This window comes from Eretmochelys imbricata, chromosome 11 (assembly GCF_965152235.1).
Source record: "Eretmochelys imbricata isolate rEreImb1 chromosome 11, rEreImb1.hap1, whole genome shotgun sequence".
Classification (NCBI taxonomy): Eukaryota; Metazoa; Chordata; order Testudines; family Cheloniidae; genus Eretmochelys; species Eretmochelys imbricata.
The window spans coordinates 21,423,377-21,443,956 of record NC_135582.1 but is presented as its reverse complement, the minus strand read 5'-3'; the positions used below and the strand labels follow the sequence as shown (position 1 = coordinate 21,443,956).

The 20,580-nt window shown below is 41.7% G+C and overlaps 1 protein-coding gene across 1 annotated transcript in view; it reads left to right on the top strand.

Moving 5' to 3' along the window:
- LRP1B (LDL receptor related protein 1B) overlaps positions 1 to 20,580 on the top strand; it is a 1,054,628-nt gene that overhangs the window by 795,581 nt on the left and 238,467 nt on the right. Inside the window, exons 55-57 of the mRNA XM_077830376.1 lie at positions 1,747 to 1,934; positions 10,887 to 11,070; positions 18,146 to 18,231. Coding sequence (XP_077686502.1) covers positions 1,747 to 1,934; positions 10,887 to 11,070; positions 18,146 to 18,231 — 458 coding nt within the window. The remainder of the gene's footprint in view (positions 1 to 1,746; positions 1,935 to 10,886; positions 11,071 to 18,145; positions 18,232 to 20,580) is intronic.

Sequence of the window (20,580 nt, the reverse complement as noted above, 5' to 3'; positions counted from 1 at the left end):
TACAGATACATTCTATGTTGATAAGTGCAAAGTAGTGCACATTAGAAAAAAATAATCCCAATTATACATATAAAATGATGAGGTCTAAATTAGTTGTTACACCGAAGAAAGATCTTGCAGTAATCATGGATAGTTCTCTGAAAACATCTGCTCAGTGTGCAGCAACAGTTCAAAATGTTAGGAACTGTTAGGAAAGAGAGAGAAAATATCATAATGCCACTATATAAAGCTCTGGTATGCCCACACCTTGAATACTGCATGCAGTTTTGGTCATCCCATCTCAAAAAGATATATTAGAATTGGAAAAAGTACAGAGAAGGGCAAACAAAAATGAACAGGTGTAAGGAACAGCTTCTATGTGAGGAGAGATTAAAAGGACTGAGACTGCTCAGCTTAGAGGAGAGATGACTAAGGGGGATAATATAGAGGTGTATAAAATCATGAATGGTATGGAGAAAGTGAATAAGGCAGTGTAATTCGCCCCGTCACATAACACAAGAACTAGGGGCACCCAGTGAAATTAATAGGCTGCAGGTTTAAAACAAACATAAGGAGGTACTTCTTCACACAGTGCACAGTCAACCCATTGTGAGAGGCTAAAAGTATAATTGGGTTAAAAAAAGAGTCAGATAAATTCATGGAATATAGCCATGATGGTCAGGGATGCAACCTGATGCTTTGGGTATCCCTAAACCTCTGACTGCCAGAATCTGGAACTGGATGACAAGGGATGGATCACTCAGTAATTGCCCTGTTCTGCTCATTCCCTCTGATGCATCTGGCACTGGCCACTGTTGGAAGACAGGGTGCCAAGCTAGATGGACTATTGATCTGACCCAATATTGCCATTTTTATGTTTTTTAGTTGAACATGTATTACTTTTTAGAGGCATATGACTTGGATGCTAGTGAAAAATCTTATTAGTGCTCCCTATATGTCAGTGCCTCCTCAATTTTGTGTACCTTGCATCATAGTTATTTTTCATATTTTCATAGCTTTTATGGTACACAGTTAAGTTATCACATGTCTGTATGCTCCTGAACCATCTAGGTTTCCTCTTAAATTTTCAAAATTAGGCTTTAGATAGCCAGGTTTTTTTTTTTGGGGGGGGGGGCCGGGGGGGGATCCTATTAGAGGATTTTACTATGACATAGTTCTCCATTGCTACCAAAAATAATCTCCAATGTTAGATAGCTCTACAAATGTATTATGATTTTTTCCAGTGTTTTTCCAAAAAGACTATATGAGGTGTGTGATATTTTTAATATACACAGGGCAGTCAATTTGCTGTACTATAGCTTTTTTCGCCCTTGTGCATAGTTTCCAATATATAGTTTATGGATTTTTCACTGGTGGTCTGCAGAGAGGTGATGCTGATCACATGATGCTTGTTCTTATTATTTCCAGTTAAGCAAAACCAAACTGATGAAAGGGGAAGATGAAATGAAGAATAGACAATATGATTCACTTTTTTCAGAAAGGAGTAAACACTTATCTTAATATAGATATCTAAAACTAAAATAAAATTTACACATGTAACTTTTTCATATAAGCAACTACTGTTGTCATGCAAGCACTCTTATGAGATCAGTCACAAACACAAGAAAATCTGGTCCCCACAGTTTGGAGTTGGTCTATGAAAAAGTCTATCAGAGCTGGGTCACACTATGGGAAAAGTATGAGAACTGCTGACATGTTGTTCATTTGTTTTATTTATTTTATTTTATTTTATTTTATTTTTTCCAGAACAGTCGTGCAACAGTTCTTTTTTCATTTGCAAAAATGGCAAATGCATTCCTCAAATAGAGGTTTGTGACAATAAAGAGGACTGTGGTGATGGATCTGATGAGAGAAACTGCCATATCAATGAATGCTTGAGTAAGAAAGTCAGTGGCTGTTCTCAAGATTGTCAGGATCTTCCTGTTGGGTACAAGGTTGGTAGTCATGGTGTGTAATATAGTATAATATAAGTTTTTAATCCTTAAGTATGATTGTTTAAACCACATAACTATGTAGTAGAACTTCAGAATGTGGTACTAGCTTTTAAACAAGTAAGCTCCTCAAAATCACAAACCTATGCAAATCAATATATGAGGTATGCAAATGACCATCATTTGTGTAAAAAGCAGGAGCTTAAATTCAACTTATAACCAATGGAAAAAGGTACATGAAGTAATTTCAACATTTATTTCTATATACTTGTAAAATCTAATACTTGAATATTTTACTTAAGTTGATGAAGATAAACCTACAATAACAAAAGTCCAAAAGATACAGCACTTACAAAAACCCAAACAAATCATGCTGATGTACAAAAAACACAAATGATCTGAGAATTGCTTATAAGACCATGCCTCCAATAGTAAATAATACAAATAGTAAACTTTTCCCAAGTTGATTGAAATAGTGACTCCATTAACAAAGAAAAATTGAACAACGCACTGTTAATGGACAAAATTTCAAAATGTGCCCTCCATTTGTGTGCACGCAACTTTGCTCATTAATAGAATGAATAAGATGCTGGTGCATTTGATAAACTTAATTATATATCTTTATACTTCCATGTCTAGGACCCATTGGTTGAATGTTATTTTGGCCCAAATTCCAAGAAATTCTTCATTCTTCCCCAATGGTGGGACTCCACCTGGACCTTTGTACCTTCAGAATGATTGTTTAACATTTGAATGGATTCCCAAGTTTGTTTCCTCTTGTTTTATAATGACAAGTCTGCCTAATTGAATTAGTTTCATTCCCTTTTCCGTGGATGGTAGGTTCTTCTCTACTTGAATCAGCTCCTGTTGAACTGCGAACTTGGGGCCACTCATAAGGTAGACCTTGGTTCTCTGAATCAGCTAAGGAATTTTAGAGCATCTCCAACTCCTTATGGAAAAGAAAATCCTCCGTTGAATGGTCAGGTTGTTTTTCTGTGGTTGGAGGAGGGTTCTTCTGTCTATTGTTTTAGTCACAGGAATCATTTTCCTGCCACTGTGGTAGACATGGCTACAGAAGTCAAGCAGATTATGTCATATGTGATTTCACACATAAACAAGAGAATGGAGTTCAAAACTGAAAGACTCTTGGCCACCTGAAAATTCTAATCTTTAACCTTTGGGGATCTGCTAAATTCAGATAGCCGCCTCTCCACCACTTGGGAAGTGCTTGCCATGTGAAATGAAGTTTATAGTCATAAGCCTGAGGCATCAACAGATATCTTCTGGCAGGGAAATCTCATGTCACAGGATAAGATGGCCCCATTAAGGGAGATAGAACTAGTTTCACCTGTGCCAGATTTACCTCTGAAATCATGGGATTGAGAATTTGAGGAGAACATGACTGTGAAGGGTCATGTGATTAAAGGAAAGCAAATAGCACCTATCCATAGAGACAGTCTGCACTCAGTAGGGAGAGACTAAGGGTGGAGAAGACCTGCGGCTAACCTCTTCAAAGGGGATCTGGGAAAGGCCTGGGGAAGAGCAAGAGTTTAACCTGAAGAGTCCTGGGGAAGGCCTAGGAAGAAGCAGTGTACGACTGTCTGAGAAGGTGCTATTGTGAGGGCCTAAAAGGCAAACCAGTCAATTGCAGGAAGTAGCCCTGGAGTCTGAAGCAGAACTTGATGTCTGAAGTAGAGAGCTACTTCACTCATTAGAGTCAAGGAGTTGGAGTCCAAGGCTTCCCGACATCCTTGCATTGCTACATAGAGTGATGGTGCAGAAACCACTGCACTGAGTAGAAAAGGAAACATTTGCTGCTGATAAACTGTTGAACCTGGGGATGGGTTGAAGGAAATTGTGTCCCAGTAAAGGCCAAGTGAGGTTAAAGGATTCTTTGTTAGGACAGTTGTTTTACCTTAAAATGTAGGAGACATTTTTTTTTGTTAGAGAGCTAAAGAAAAAAATCGCAAGGGGAGAGATGGCAACCCCCAGTTGGAAGAGGAGGGAAAGGGAGGCAGTGGCATCTCCATGCCAGGAAGAAGTGTGGCCCCTATTGAATCTCACTTAATGTGTTTTAGCCCATGAAAGCTTATGTCCACATAAATTTGTTAGTCTATAAGGTGCCACAAGTACTCCTCATTGTTTTTGCTGATACAGACTAACATGGCTACCTTTCTTGTATTGTGAATATTCTGGTGCATGGTGGGAACTCATAGTGCATTTTGTATTTTGCTTCAGGAAGGGTATATCCCCAATAGGTGTTCCATTTGTCATTTCTTATTGAAAATAACTCAAAAGATAAGAGAAGCTTGACTTAAACCATTATTCCTGGAGAACTTGAAGAGAGCCGCCTCAGATCCTGAGTAAAAGACGCAACCAGGCCTGAACAGGCTTCATCCCTAAGTGTTTCTGTGACTCAAGTCTGAATTCCTGCTCTTTCTGATGAAAGAAAGGCAAATCAATTAAGTCCTCCTCCATTCAATCAGCTAAAATGGTACGAAGAAACACCGTTCCTTTAAAGAGCATAAATCCAGGTCAACTTCCTCACATTCTAGTAAAAAGGGGCATAGATCACCTGAAGGTGCTCAATAAATAGCAGTTCACAGTCTAAATCACATAACTCTGATAGTCTGACAGAGCCTGGTCACCTAGCAATAGTACTGTCTTGAGCTGTGCTCTCTACCTCCTTTGTTCCTGACCCCTCAGTACTGACATCATACACCCAGTACCCATAATCCCAGTACACTTGCTCTCAGCACCAACTTTGTCAACACTGAACTTTGTAAGGTGACTGCACAGCCTGAGTATCTACCATTGTACCACAAAGTGCTGTCTATAGTACTGACTGCAACCACCATTACTGTACCAAGCACCTCTTCAGCATCAACTCTGGGTGACACTGTAGTTCGCCTGAGACCCTGGCCTCTAGAGGAGAAGTATTCCATTTCTTTCTTCCCTTTGGAGCACAGCAGGGAGGCATCCTCTACTCACTCACTTCAATCCCATTCATAAGACCTCCCCTGGTTGGGCAGAGTTTAGGACCAAATACTACAGGCGTGGGCACAGGGGATCTAAGGAAAAGCACTCATCATTGGTACATCCCCCACCATGCCCACAGTCCCTTACTCCTATAACGTTAAATCATGGCCCTACTGAGCTTCTTGGGGCATGCAGCCAGCAAGAAAACCAACCTTTACCTAGACCTTCCTCCTCTGCAAAATCCCGTAGGGTTATTCAAGAGGCAGAGGTGGCACTCACTCACTCTGTTCAGCAAGAAAAGCAGGAAAGTGAAGACCAACACCTGCAAGCTGAGGAACAGATAATTTCAGCAGCTATCTCCTCCTCCTCCCCAGATGAGACAGTGTCAAGGTTCCTCCCCCACTCTGAACTCTAGGGTACAGATGTGGGGACCTGCATGAAAACCTCATAAGCTTACTTTCACCACCTTAGGTTAAAACTTCCCCAAGGTACAAATTAATTTTATCCTTTGTCCCTGGATCTCCACTGCCACCACCAAACTCTAACTGGGTTTAGTGGGAAACGTAGTTTGGACATGTCTTTCCCCCCAAAATCCTCCCAACCCTTGCACCCCACTTCCTGGGAAAGGTTTGGTAAAAATCCTCACCAATTTGCATAGGTGACCACAGACCCAAACCCTTGGATCTGAGAACAATGAAAAAGCATTCAGTTTTCTTACAAGAAGACTTTTAATAGAAGTAAAGAAATCCCCTCTGTAAAATCAAGATGGTAGATACCTTACAGGGTAATTAGATTCAAAACATAGAGAATCCCTCTAGGCAAAACCTTAAGTTACAAAAAAGACACACAGACAGGAATAGAGTAACAGCCGTGTTAGTCTGTATTCTCAAAAAGAAAAGGCATAAGCTTTCGTGAGCTACAGCTCACTTCATCGGATGCATACTGTGGAAAACAGTATGCAGCCGATGAAGTGAGCTGTAGCTCACGAAAGCTTATGCTCAAATAACTTGGTTAGTCTCTAAGGTGCCACAAGTACTCCTTTTCTTTTTACAGACAGGAATAGTCATTCTATTCTGCACAGTTCCTTTCTCAGCCATTTAAAGAAATCATAATCTAACACATACCTAGCTAGATTACTTACTAAAAGTTCTAAGACTCCATTCCTGTTCTATCCCCAGCAAAAGCAGCATACAGACAGACACAGACCCTTTATTTCTCTTCCTCCTCCCAGCTTTTGAAAGTATCTTGTCTCCTCATTGGTCATTTTGGTCAGGTGCCAGCGAGGTTACCTTTAGCTTCTTAACCCTTTACAGGTGAGAGGATTTTTCCTCTGGCCAGGAGGGATTTTAAAGGGGTTTACCCTTCCCTTTATATTTATGACAGGCAGTAGTTCCCACTACTTCTAATCAGCCAGATGTTTACAAGATATTGCAAGAACTTCTGTGCCAACTGGCAAATACCCTGGAAATCTCTGTAGAAATAGTAGTGCCAGGAGAGTTGCCCAGGCTGGTTGACATTGTATACACATCAGTGTCTGGAAGATTGTCCATTCCAATTACAGAGGGGCTACAAATGCCAGCAAAACACCTTTGGCAGACCCCTCTATCTGTGGCAGAGTGACACTATCATCCACCTTTAGCTGGCTTTGAGTATTCCAACACTCACCTGCTCCCAGGATCCGTGGTAGTAGCTGGTATTCATTAGGAATCCAAACAACAAGAGCCACTGAAAACAACTCTAAGAGACAAGTATCCAAAATATTAGATTTATTCAGCAGGAAGAACTACACTTCTGCATTTCCAGATGTGCATTGCTAATTAGTGGGCCCTCTTAGCAAAATGTGAATACCTAAATTGGGACAAGATATCATACTTTTGTTTTAAAAAAACTACACTCAAAACAACAGGGAAGAATTGAAATCTGTTATTATCGGGGGTTAGGGTGACCAGATGTCCCTATTTTATAGGGACAGTCCCGATATTTGGGGCTTTGTCTTATGTGGGTCCTATTACTCCCCACCCCTGTCCTGATTTTTCACACTTGCTATCTGGTAATCTTATTGGGGGTCAGATAGTGGCCTGCACTTCTATTCAGGTGGCATTAGATGCATGAGACATGGCAGTACAATCAGTGGACACATCCATGGGCTTCATGTTTGCAGTCTGCAGAAATACCAAAGAAGGTACAGATGGTGATTGAGGACCGAATGGCTAGGCAGCAGTTCTGCGGAAAAGGACCTAGGGGTGACAGTGGACGAGAAGCTGGATATGAGTCAGCAGTGTGCCCTTGTTGCCAAGAAGGCCAATGGCATTTTGGGATGTATAAGTAGGGGCATAGCGAGCAGATCGAGGGACGTGATCGTCCCCCTCTGTTCGACATTGGTGAGGCCTCATCTGGAGTACTGTGTCCAGTTTTGGGCCCCACACTACAAGAAGGATGTGGATAAATTGGAGAGAGTCCAGCGAAGGGCAACAAAAATGATTAGGGGTCTAGAACACATGACTTATGAGGAGAGGCTGAGGGAGCTGGGATTGTTTAGCCTGCAGAAGAGAAGATTGAGGGGGGATTTGATAGCTGCTTTCAACTACCTGAAAGGGGGTTCCAAAGAGGATGGCTCTAGACTGTTCTCAATGGTAGCAGATGACAGAACGAGGAGTAATGGTCTCAAGTTGCAGTGGGGGAGGTTTAGATTGGATATTAGGAAAAACTTTTTCACTAAGAGGGTGGTGAAACACTGGAATGCATTGCCTAGGGAGGTGGTGGAATCTCCTTCCTTGGAAGTTTTTAAGGTCAGGCTTGACAAAGCCCTGGCTGGGATGATTTAACTGGGAATTGGTCCTGCTTCGAGCAGGGGGTTGGACTAGATGACCTTCAGGGGTCCCTTCCAACCCTGATATTCTATGATTCTATGACCTCACGTTTGAAGGCTGTGACCTATTCAACAAGAAGATTAATGAAGCCTTGCATGCATTAAAGAATTTGCAAGCTACTTTTTACCTCTTGGGCATATATATGCCAACACCTAGGAGAAAATAGGTCAGACCACAAGGTCCTTCCATGCAGAGACCTTTTTCCTTCCATTATATAGAGATAAGACCCTTGCATCACCCAGAAAAAAAAAGAAGATTTCATCAGTCGAGACCCTGTCACTTTCTGTACAACCACTCATTCTGAGTCCAACTCTAGGTAGCAAAGTTGATGCTATAGTTGAGAGCCATTTCTCTTCCCCCCACCCCCTTTGGCAGTTGCCTTTTTTTTATTTTCAGGAGGTCTGGAATCACACCGTCTCTGGAGTTCAGAGGGAAGTATTTTATTTTCATCATTTTCTAATTCAGCAAAAGAAGGTGTGTGTGTTGGGGGAGGGCGGGGAGGCTGGTGCCTAATCCTGGATTAGAGGTGATGCAACACCTTCATCCATGGCTTTAAATTCAGCATGGTATCTCTACCCTCTATAATCCCATCCTTAGCTTCCCAGGACCAGTTCATGGTTCTCAGTTTATAAGATGCTTGTATTTACATACCAATTCACCCAGCAAACAGAAAATACCTGAGATTCCAAGTGAGAATCCTGTCCTTCAGTCTTTCAACAGCACCAAGGACTAGTGTGTTTACCAAATGCTTGGCTGTCATAGTGGCTCACTAAGAAAGTGAGGAATCCAGGTTTCCCTCACCTCAACAGTTGAACAACAGCTCCTCCCTCACTGGAGGAAGATCACCACAACAGGTGAACAACTCCTTTCACTTGTTCCTGCAACTTTTCACCACCCTGGGTTTTGGGATCAATAAGGAAAAAAAATCACTATTACCAACCCAAAGAATAGAATTCATGGGGGCAGCGCTAAGTGTACAAAGCAAGAGTCTGTCTGCCACAGGACACATTCAGTATTACAGTAGATCTCATCAACCAGCTGATGCTCACCCTTAATCTTCAGCAAGAGTCTTTCTCAGACTTCTCGGTCATGTGGCCTTCTGCACGTATGTCACGCAGCAAGCCAGACTTCACTTATGCTGCACGCAAGGGTGGTTGAAATTTGTATATTTACCCAACAAACATTAGACATGAGGATTCAGGTCCCTTGAGAAGTACCCTCATTGTGAAATTGGTGGAAACACCCTCTCAAGGTTTGCAAACGTTTCTCCACCTCTTTTCACCAAGATACTGGAGACAGATGCTTCCATGCTTGGGTGGGGAGCTCATCTGGACCATCTTCAGACCCAAGGCCTCTAGTCTGTAGAAGAGATTGCCCTTTATATAAATAACTAGCCTCCACAGTGTCTCTTCCTGTGTTATGTGGACTAATAGACAAATCCTGACTGACAACACAACAGCAGTGTGTTATGTCAACCTACAGGAAGGATTCTCTTCAGCCAGGTAGAATAGATTCTTTATTTGGGCACACAACACTATCTGTTTCCTTCAGATACCCTGATTCCTGACTACCCTTTTATCTCTAAAGTACTCAGGGCTGTCCATCAACTCTATAAGAGTGCACTTAGTATCAGTAACACCTTACCTTTTCCTCATCCAAGGTCACATCATTTTTTCCCACCCTACAATTGCTAGATTTCTAAAGGGCCTGATTCATGTGTTTCCCACAATCTATGACCTCCTTCCTTCCTGGAATCTAAATATAGTCTTATCTGAGTTAATGGGCCCTGCCTTCAACAATATAATATTTATGACTGGTTTACCTTACACAGTGTTCTTTATGTACAAGGTGATCCTTAGGCCTCAACTGAAGTTTTTACCAAAGATCATTTGACTTTCATTTGAATCAGATGATTCATCTGCCAGTTTTCTTTCCCAAGCCATACTTCAAGCAGGGGGAAGCCAAGCTGCCCACAGTGAATGTAATTAGGGCTCTTTCACTTTACCTGGATAGGACAAAACCATGCAAGAACTTCCCTAGACTATTTGTAGAGTCTGCAGAGAGGATTAAAGGTCTGACAATATCAACCCAGAAACTGTCTAAATGGATATCTAATTACATCATATCATGCTGTGAGTGACCTAGATTAGATCCTTCCATGCAGGTTGTAGTCCACATCACTGGCAGCTTCTCCTCCTTCCCTAGGAAGCTGACCAATTTCTGAAATTTGAAGGGTAGTTACATGGGGATTAGTCCATATTTTCACAAAGCCCTATTTCCTATGCAAGACATCAAGATGAGATGCTTGCTTTGACATAGCTGACCCGCAATCACTATTTAAATAGACACAGAGCATGAGCCTCCTGTCTGTGGGGTCACTGCTTGCAAGTCACCAGAAGTGAAATGCATGGGAACTGTCAATCGAAGAAGAAAGAATAGTTACTTACCCTATAGTACCTGTTTCTCTGAGATGTGGCATTCACATGCATTCCACAGCCCACCCTCCTTCCCTACTGCTACGGAATCCTGATGTTTTATTGGTGAAGGAATTGAAGGAGAGTTGGATGCAGTTCGTCCTTTATCTTTTTGGGCAGTGAGGAAGTGGGGAACACAAAGGGTCCTATGGCACAGTCACAGCCCAAATGGACACTTCTGGCCAAAAGAATCCAATCTTGAGCACATCTTTAAAAACCACAGGACTAGGGTAAGTAACCGTACTTTCTTTAGAACTTTACACTCTAGTGTTCTTGTTCAAGACAAGTGTTAATTTTGTCATATGGTCATAGTTGAATAGAAAGGGAGAAAGGCCTAACATTTTGTTAAACTGGAAAAAGCAAATTTTGGTAGTTTCACTTCAGTAGGACAATTCTCCAACAAACATCTCTAATGTGCCATTTGATAAATTCCTGTTACATAGAAAGTTACCTGAAGTTAAAACAGTAGGTCAAAAAAGATTATTTTAAAGTTGTGTCATTGTTGAAAGGTTGGTGGTGCCAGACTACTCTGTCTTCGATTTCTAATTTTTAAGCTATTCTTAGTAAGTTTATGCCAAACAGAAAGACACCAACAATAATAAAAAATGAGTGTTCTTGTTTTTCTTTCCCAGTGCAAATGCTGGCCTGGATTCCGGCTCAAGGATGATGGCAAAATATGTGTAGACATTGATGAATGTTCATCTGGATTTCCCTGTAGCCAGCAATGCATCAATACATATGGAACTTACAAATGCTTGTGTGCAGATGGGTATGAAACACAACCTGATAACCTCAATGGCTGTAAATCTCTTTCAGGTATCACATTTTATTTATACACAAATATAACCAAAATTGTTTGTGAAAAGCTTTAACTTGGAAATCTGTGTTTCAGCTTCTGTAATGACTAGAAAGATGGGTTAAAGCATCCTTTTCAGTCAGAAACAGAAATCTGAATTCAGTGCAAGGTGTCTGAATGTGAGAATAATTTCTACTTTTATTGTGTATTCCACACACAGGATTCTATGTGGATAATTACAGTTCATTATGATACTGTGAATTATTAAGCGTGCACTAGGCACTGGGAAATTTCAGAAGCAGAAAAAAAAACACATCACCTTATATTGCCTGCTCCTCAGTCACATGGTAATCATAAAACATGTAGTGTGCAATATTAAAAAGCCTGCTGCTGCTGCATTATTTTATTTTATTTATTTATTTTATTTTTTAGAATAGCTTGCTGACATTAATGCATTAAGCCTGTGTAATAAGTTAAGCATGGAAAAAAAGAGGATAAAAGAAAATTATATGGTGTTTCTGATCTTTGCATAAAAAATGCCCAATTCACTGTTCTTATTGTACTATCACATTATCTCCTGCCGTAGTGCAAAATTGACTGTTTGAAATGGAATGCACAGTAAATATAAGGACTTAGCTTAATTATCTCTCTTTGTATCCTATACGTGTTCCTTCCTGACTTATTTCAACCATCAGGATTGCACAGTGTCAGTTTCCTGAGGAGCAGGAGGTCAAGGAGGAATTAGGAGTAGGAGACTCTACCAGTTACAAGCCATCTCCCATGCACAAACAAAGCACACTCCATTCCTCCTCTGCTGGGCTCCTCCTCTGGAAATTCTCTTAACTCCCTAGCAGGCAGATATGCTCCTGTTCTTGACCTGCCTGCACTCCCTGCAGGCCTGTTTTTTTTTCCAACAGTAGGCCACTTTCTGTCTCAGTGAGACCTTTGTATCTCTGAGACCCTTGTTCCTGCTGCTTCCATGAATAATGGGAGAGGAAGCTGAAGAGGCAGAGCAGAGAGATGGGATCTGATTTTCTTGTCTCCTATCCCTTACCTTATAGGGCACTTGCACATTTACAGGACACAGAGCAGTCAGATGAGAGGAAGGAGTGGAGCCTAAAATAGGAGACAGGATCTGAGATACATTCTGGAGCTGAAATATGTAAAGATTTCAAAGTGTTAATGAAAAAGTTCTCAAACTTAAATTGGCAGCTGTTCATGTTGGAGCAAGGCTGGCTGTGGTAAGAGTCATTCCCAGCCTGTGAGAGGCTTTTCCAGCTGCTTTTGAGTCCACCCAGAAATCCTAACCTGGCCTCTTTAGCCCCCCATAGCAGCCTGTCTCCACAACACACTAAATTAGCCTGTCCTGAAGGTGACATCTCAGACCATCAAAGAACTGGAGAATGTCCTATGTTAAGTTTGAAATGTATGCAGAATGTATGAAGTATTAGCTAAAATAGTTGAAATGGGTGTCCACTGTACAGCACATCATTTTAGCACAGTGTATACAGAGTTAATATAAAGTGTTAAATTATATTTGTCATTTTTATAATTATTCTTTATTTATCCTCCAGTTTATCTTCAAACACTTTCATTGATAATATAGCAGTAATAAAGACAGAAAGTGATATTTTACTGCAGTGCATGATAAAACAGTGGATAACCAGGAGAAAATGAAGAAACCTGGGGAAACTATGAGAAAACAAAACTGATTGACGTCTAATAGTAATTAATTTAGTTTTGTCGGAGACATGGGATTTTTTTTAGATTTACTCACACTATGAAAATCTCTGTAAATTTCAAATGATATGCCACTATCAAATTGCCTTTTGTTTGCAACAGCAGCATATGATATACTCTATAGTGATAAAACAGCATTACAAGTATTTACTGAACCTTAAAAAATATATATTATCAGTTTAACAGTTAATGGTATTAGTCTTACCTATAGTATAAAAACTATTCACAGAATTTGAAAATTGCTTGTGCTCCTTCGAGTAATTGTGCACATATACATTCCCACTGTAGATGTTTGTGTGCCCAGTGAACAGCAGTTTCACTGGGAGGCAAACGTGCTGTCTCTCTCTTCATGCTCTCAAGAGAAGGCATAAAATGAGTATGTCTGTCGGCTCCCTGTTAGTTCCTTATATCTATCCATAGCAAGAGTTGGAACTCCTGGTGGCTTTAGCTTTGTCAGCCAGCTTTTGAAAACTTACCTGTATACAGTTTTTGTAGTAAGTATAGTACAGTGTAGTTATTTTAGCTATACTTTTATTACACCTGGAGGATTTATTATGAAAAGATTCTCTGGGTTTAAACAATGTGCCATGTGCAGGGCTGTTATCCCTGTCATGGATAGGCACAAAAGTTGTTTGATTTGTTTGGGTGAGGGAAATGAGAGGGACAAATGTCTTATTTATACCACTTTTCCCATCCACGCTAAGAATTAGAGAGACTGTTGCCTTAAGGATCACCTCATGAAGGAGGTGACATAACCTGCATCTGAGCTGAGTCCTGATCATGACCCCAGTGACTCTGGGTCAAGTCAGAGTGTTCCTCCAGATTCTTCTGACTCCAGACATAAATCTGGGAGTGAATGTCATGCTTCCTCTTCTTTATCTAGGTTGAAGAGATCTAAACATTCAGACTCTGACAAGACCTCTAAGTCTCGGTCTTCTCCCAAACAGTCATCGGGTAAGTCCTCTGGTACCAGTTTGAAACCTCACAAATCGAAGTGCTCAGTTGTTCCATGTGGGCCATTGAGGCCAGTATCTTCACCTGTTCCAGGGCCTTCCCATTGGTCTCTGGACCCTCCACCATTGTTGGCACTGTCAGAACTAATACATTCAACTGGGGTGGCTTCTATTCCTCAGGCCTTCCTAGCAGCAAGGAAACTTCTTTGTTTTTCCCTGCCTGACCCTCTCTACTGCAGCTGGCTCTGGTATTTCCTGAACTGATACTGACTACAAAATCCCCTCTGCCAGTGCACCCAGCACCGATATCTCACTTGGCACCATCGACATGCCTGGCACCAATGGTGCAACCGGCACTGACTATCCATTCAGCTCCATTGATGCAGTTAGCACTGACTGTGTTTATTCCAGCACTGCTGGTGCTGACCACTTCATCAGCTTTTCGGCCACTCCAACCTGTATCTTTTACTGACCCTGGTATGTATCCCACATATCAGCCACAACACCACCTATGGAAACAACTACCCACTACCATGAAGAGGCTTATGTATCTTCTATGGGATCGGAAGGGGAAGTACCTGTCTGTCTTCCAAGACCCTTCAGCTCTTTCTTTAGATCTTCCATTATCGGGTCTAAGGATCAAGGTCTGGTTCTCATGCAGGAAAGTTGCAGCTTGGGGTCCCCCACGACTCCATGGCCATATTGGTCTTGGGCTGCACCAAGGGATTTTAGACCTCCGTCTCATTCACTTCCTGGGAGAATGTCTCCCCGACTCTCAGTGTATGAGACATCTTTTCAGTATCCTGCACCTATCCCTCAACCCGCTGTCATGGAATCTGACATGGAGGAGCGTGAATTACTAGAGGAGCCTTTAGTGCCTCTTCTCACATTCCTTCTTCCTCACCAGATGAAGCCGTTACCCTGGAATCAACATCTCTCCCATTCACTCCCACCCCGGAGGATTTTTAAAGTCTTCCAGGATCTCATGGGAAGGATGGTTACTTCTCTGGGAGTGCAGGTAAAGACTGTGCAGAAAAATCTGCACTCTCCTGGATATTTTGCAGACTTCTACTCTAGGAAAATTTTGCCTTCCCATTATTGAGGCCTTGTTATGACCAGCAAAGACTCTCTGACAGACTTCAGCCTCTATTCCAGGATCCTCAGCAAGGGTTTGAGCATTTCTTTACTCATCCAGTTCCTGATTCTCTGGCAGTAGGACCTGGTAATGAGCAGCCTTGCCAAAACCATCCTAAGTCCAGTCCAAAAGATACGGAGCTTAAAAAGTTAGATTTATACAGCTGTAAAGTCTATTCCACTGCTACACTACAAAAGCCAGTTTCCGATAACCAGGCTCTTTTAACTAAATATAACTTTATTAATTTCTCTGCTATTTCCAAGTTCTCTGATAAACTGTCAGAGGAATTTCGTGACCAGTTTTTAGCATTAGTGTCTAAGGGACATCTTATAGTGCTCTTCCGGCAGCAACAGAGCAGCTGATACTGCCTCATGCTCCATGGCCACCTCAGTCTCTATGCAGCATACTTCCTGGCTGCAGGCTTTGGACATCCCAAAGGAGCATGGACATCACAAGAGAGGACTTACCGTCTGAAGGGTCTAAACAATTTTCTACAAAAATAGGTGATACCATGCACCTCTTCATGAGTTTACACTCCAGCTACAACAGTGAACCAAGTTAGGTCACAGTATTATTGTACACCCTCTTTCCAACAGAGTCCACAATATCCCTCCCAAGAAGAGGTAAAGGCCTCCTAGATGTTGCTAGTCACCTTCAACTGTGGTGGGCCATTCTCACCAGATGCCTATGACCTCAAAGCAATCATTTTGACTTTTTGGTAGTGGACAATGTACCAGTGCTATCTCTTCTTTACCGTGCTTGGGAAAACATCACATCAGAAGGTTTCCCCTGCATATAAACATGTTGGAACTTAGAGCTATTCATCTGGCCTGGTACTATTTATGCCCTCCCTCAGAAAACAGGTGGTGCAAGTTCTCACAGACAACATCACAGGTATGTTTTACCTGAACATCAGGGAGGTGCAAGATTGTCTCAGCTGTGCTGGGAACCTATCCTCCTTTGGAGTCTGTGTATTCATCACAATGTTTCCCTGAAAGCTTTTCACTTTTCAGGAGTGAGAAGCACACTAACAGATTGCTCAAGGGGGTTTTCACAGACCATCTTGAATAGTCAATCAGAAAGACATTCTCCTCCATGTTTTCCACTGCTAGGGTACCCAGTAATAGTCTTGTTTATGACCAACCTCAACAAGTGCTTGGGATTTCTCTCCGAGGCTAGCAGAAGTGCAGGTTCTATCACAGATGCTTTTCTTCTTCCCTGGTCTGGTCACCTCCTATATGTGTTTCCTCTCATTCCAGTGGTGCTCAGGAAGCTGAAACTGGATTAAGCGTCATTTAGCCTCATTGCACCAGCATAGCCAAGACAATATTGGTTCATGGATCTTACATCAGCTGTCCATCCATTCATTGATAACTCTACAACTTGTTATAGAACTTCTGCACAGAACCAGGACAGATCTCTGCATCAGAACCTCAGATCTCTCCACCCTACTGTGTGAATGATCTCTGTCTGAGCACTCATGAGAAATTGTGCTCCCAAGAGGTCTAGGCCTTCTTGATGAGCAACAGAAAAGAATCCACTAGAGCAGGTATGCATCGAAGTGGAAAAGATTTTCTGTTTGGGCACAGTCCCACAGTTTATTTCTCCATCATATTGAGGTTATGCATGTGCTGGACTATCTCCTGCACCTGAAATCATCAGGCTTCGAATAGTTCTATGAGAGTTCACCTGGCTTTTATTTCAGCACTATGTCCACCAATAGAGAGGTTTTACATCTTCTCTCCTCTTGTTTCTCAATTTTGAAAGGGCCTAACCAATACTTACCCTCTTGTGTCTGCTCTGGTACCTCTGTGGGATTTAAGTGTAGTTCTCTCTATACTCATGGGTTCCCCTTTAGAGCCTATGCAGACAGCTTCTTTATCTTTGTCATCTGTGTAACTGGTATTTTTGGTAGCAATTACTTACACGAGGAGTGTTTCAGAACTTCAGGCTCTCATGGCTGACCTTCCTTTTACAGTCTCTCTTGAGGACAAGGTATCCCTTAGGCCACATCTTATATTTGTTCCTAAGGTAGTATCAACCTTCTATGTAAACGAATCGTAACCTTCCGGTGTTTTTGCTGAAATTCCATTCGCATAAGGAGGAGCAAGCATTCCATATGTTGGATGTTAATAGAGTACTGATGGGTTTTTTGGACCTCATTAGACCTTTCAGATCTTCCTCCCCAGAGTCTTTGTAGCCTAGCTGAAAGAACTAAGGGTCAACCAGAGTCATCTCAGCAAATATCACACTAGATTTCTGAATCTATCAAACTCTGCTACCAGCTCACTGAAGTCTCTCCTTGGTCAAGAATAGTGGTTTGCTACACCAGAGCTCAGTCCACTACTTCAGCTTTCTTGGGCAATGTTCCAATGACTGATACATGCCCTGTGGGAAATGGTCTTCTGGGCATACTTTTTCTAATCATTCTGCCATCACTCAAGCCTCTCATGATAATGCCAACTTTGGCATGTGGGTACTATAGTTTTGGTAAAGATTATCCAAAATTCCTCCACCCATAAAGGAACTGCTGCTGAGTCACCTATGGTAGAATGTAAATGTGCGCAATCACTCAAAGGAGAAAAAACAGTTACTTACCTTACAGTAACTCTTCTTCTTCAAGATGTGTTGTTTACATGTACATTCCATGACTCTTGCACCTTCTCTACTACTTTGGATTGACTTATAGTGGTGCAAAGGAATGGAGAGGGAAAGGGCAACATGCCCCTTTTATTGCCCTCACCTGAGAGCACAAGGAGAACAGGGGTACATGCGCCTCCTAGTAGTATTGCTGGTAAGTCTCCAACTTGAATGCACTGAATGCACACACACCTACAATGGAATGCATATATGCACAATACATCTCGAAGAACAGTTACTGTAAGGTAAGTAACCTTTTTTCCTCTTTCCACCTTGCATTGTTGTTTATTACTTGATTGATTTAAAACTCAGGATAAATAACATAAAATATCATTTATATTCAGTTTGGACTTCAAATTACCATGAGTTTTAATATGGTTCCTGTATTACAAAAGAAATTTTAAATTACATTAAAATATATTAATTGAATACTTTGTTCATTTTTATGTTGCATCATTGATCTTACTTGAAACAATTGAAGGTTTTAACTATTTCTTTCATCCATAACATTGTAGCATTGTAACGTTTTATTTTTCAAACCACCTATATTTCAGCATTATATTCCTGAATATCCATAACATAAATTAAAAAACCCTAATGTAATATATTCTTTCTTCTGTGGTTTAGATGAGGAGCCTTTCTTAATTCTGGCTGACCATCATGAAATAAGAAAAATTAGCACTGATGGATCCAACTACACTTCATTGAAACAGGTATAATCACAGTAACATTCTCTAAGTTTCATTTTAATACTCTTATTACTATTTAAAGTATGTAGTTGAGAGAAAGATAATCCGAGAACTGTTATAGTACGTGTTGCAGAATAATGCAGTGACCTCATGTATATAGTGATGTTTACAGTTTCTTAAAATGACTGTTCTGATTGAGTTTTTGATTTGTATTAATATCCAGGCAATTGTCTGTTGACTCACTCTGAAATCCAAAAATGTGTGTTCTTTCAGCTTTCCAAAGAGATGTCTACTTTTTCGAGTGTTTGCATATGTTGGTTATGCTGCAAGTGAATGTGTAAATTTCATGCACTGGTGCTGGAGAGTTTTCCATAGAAATACCCATAGAGGCAGTCACGCTTGCACCTTGGCTTCCCTCGATCTCCAAGCCAAGGGTATACAGGGTGAAACCACCAGCCCCCCCCATCCTTCATTGCCTTCTTATTGTTGATGATTGAAGTGTGCTTTTCATTGTTGGTTTATCTGTGAACTATATTTGTATGTAGTTAGCTAGTTCTTAGTTAGTGGTACTTGTTTGGGTACTTTGTATCCTTATTTATTGATTTTTTTAAAAAAAAGTTATTATTGTTGAATAAGCGGCTGTCTTCAGGCTTCACCAAGTATCAGGGTAAGCATCTGTCAGGGTCCCCTGGCTTTAAGCCCTGTTCTGGGTGTCATACAGTATTGCCTGTTACTGGTCCTCACTCTCTCTGTTTAAAGTGCATGAGTGGTGTCTGAGTTGCCATGGCTTCAAAACTGAAATGAAAAAGAAGAGAGAAAATACATCCTCGTGGAAACTGCTCTTTTCACTGAGCACGCTCGGCCTTCAGAACTAAAAAAAAAAAAAAAAGGATGTCTTTGACTTCTTTAAAATCTTCTACCACAGAGATAAGCCACCCAATACCAAAGATAGACCATACCCAATGGATCCCCACTCCCTGGTAATTACTCACAGAGGGTCTCAGACATTGACTCTGGTACCCATTCCAGGACCGTCGAGATCACATACTTCGTTGGTGGCAACAGTGGATCCATCACCCCTGCTTATTGCAGGACAGAGGGATCTGCTGCTATGGACAACAGTAGAGACCTACACAACTATGAATGGCCTGTTAGTACTTTTGCCATTCATTCAGAGAGAGGGCTGTCTACTGGTGCTGTCACACATGGTGCAAGCTTCAGCATCGACACTGGTGTCTTCCATGGTGCCCATGAGCTCAGGTCTGGTATCATTTTCCTCAGGTTCTTCATAAACAGCACCTAGACCACTGGTACCCACTCCACCTCCGCACATGGTACTGGTATCTAGGAAGCCTCCCATGCTGCTCTGTTACTACAGTCTTGATGCAAGTCCCAGTCCCAATCTATGCTGACGCCTCCCAGGGTTACACCACCACTCTTACTCCTCGTCAAACGCCGAAGTGGTTCCTGTGGTTCCCATTTCAGGGAATCCAGGGCATCCTCTGGAACTCATTCTCACTGAAAGTGAGCAGGAAGTTGAGAGATTGGGGTACCTGGTCCAGACATAGCTGGCCTCTGGTACTGTATCAGTACCTTTGTCTGTGCTGGCCTTCGGGGTGCCTCCAGCATCAAGATCCCCGCTTCTGCGTAGAAATACATCACTAAGAAGGGAGGTTTTCCAGTCTAGTAGAGAGAGACCACTTGTTGTCAGTACCAAACAGCTGCTGGACACTGAATTAAGAGTCCTTTCTCAATGTGCCTTAGACCAACTCTCTACCTCAGTGGTGCAATACCAGCCTCAAGAGAGTCCTGCCTTTTCTCTCTTAAATACCTCATCACCAGATAAGGCTCTGGTCCCAAAAGCTTCTTCCCCAGTAGCAGATGATTTTAAGGTTTACCAGGAGCTCCTGAAAAGGTGGCTATATCTCTAGATATGCAGATGGAGCTGGTGAAGGAGAATCCTTACAATCTCGGACATTTTCACCTGGTTATATCTGGAAAGGTAGCCCTTTGTATAAATGCAGTGATAATGCAATTAACTTTGGCAAACCCCTTTATTCATTATGCCTGTGGGAAACCACACAGAGTGTAACTATCCAGAGGTTCCAGCTGTTCTATCAATACCCCACATTGAGCTCTTGGTTTTGCCAGTGGTGAATGAAAACACAGCATACACATCAGCTTGTATCTTGCTGGCCCTTTCCTTCCCTTTTGGAGCAAGCATCCCATTTCCTAAGTGCTTGGCAGACTATCACCTCAAATGGTGTGCTAAGCAGAGTGGAATTGGGATATATTCTGAAAGGTCTATCTGTCCCTTTTTGTCCTCACCCACCCCTCCCTTCCCAGTCCCTTTTCAGAGACCCATCTCACAAG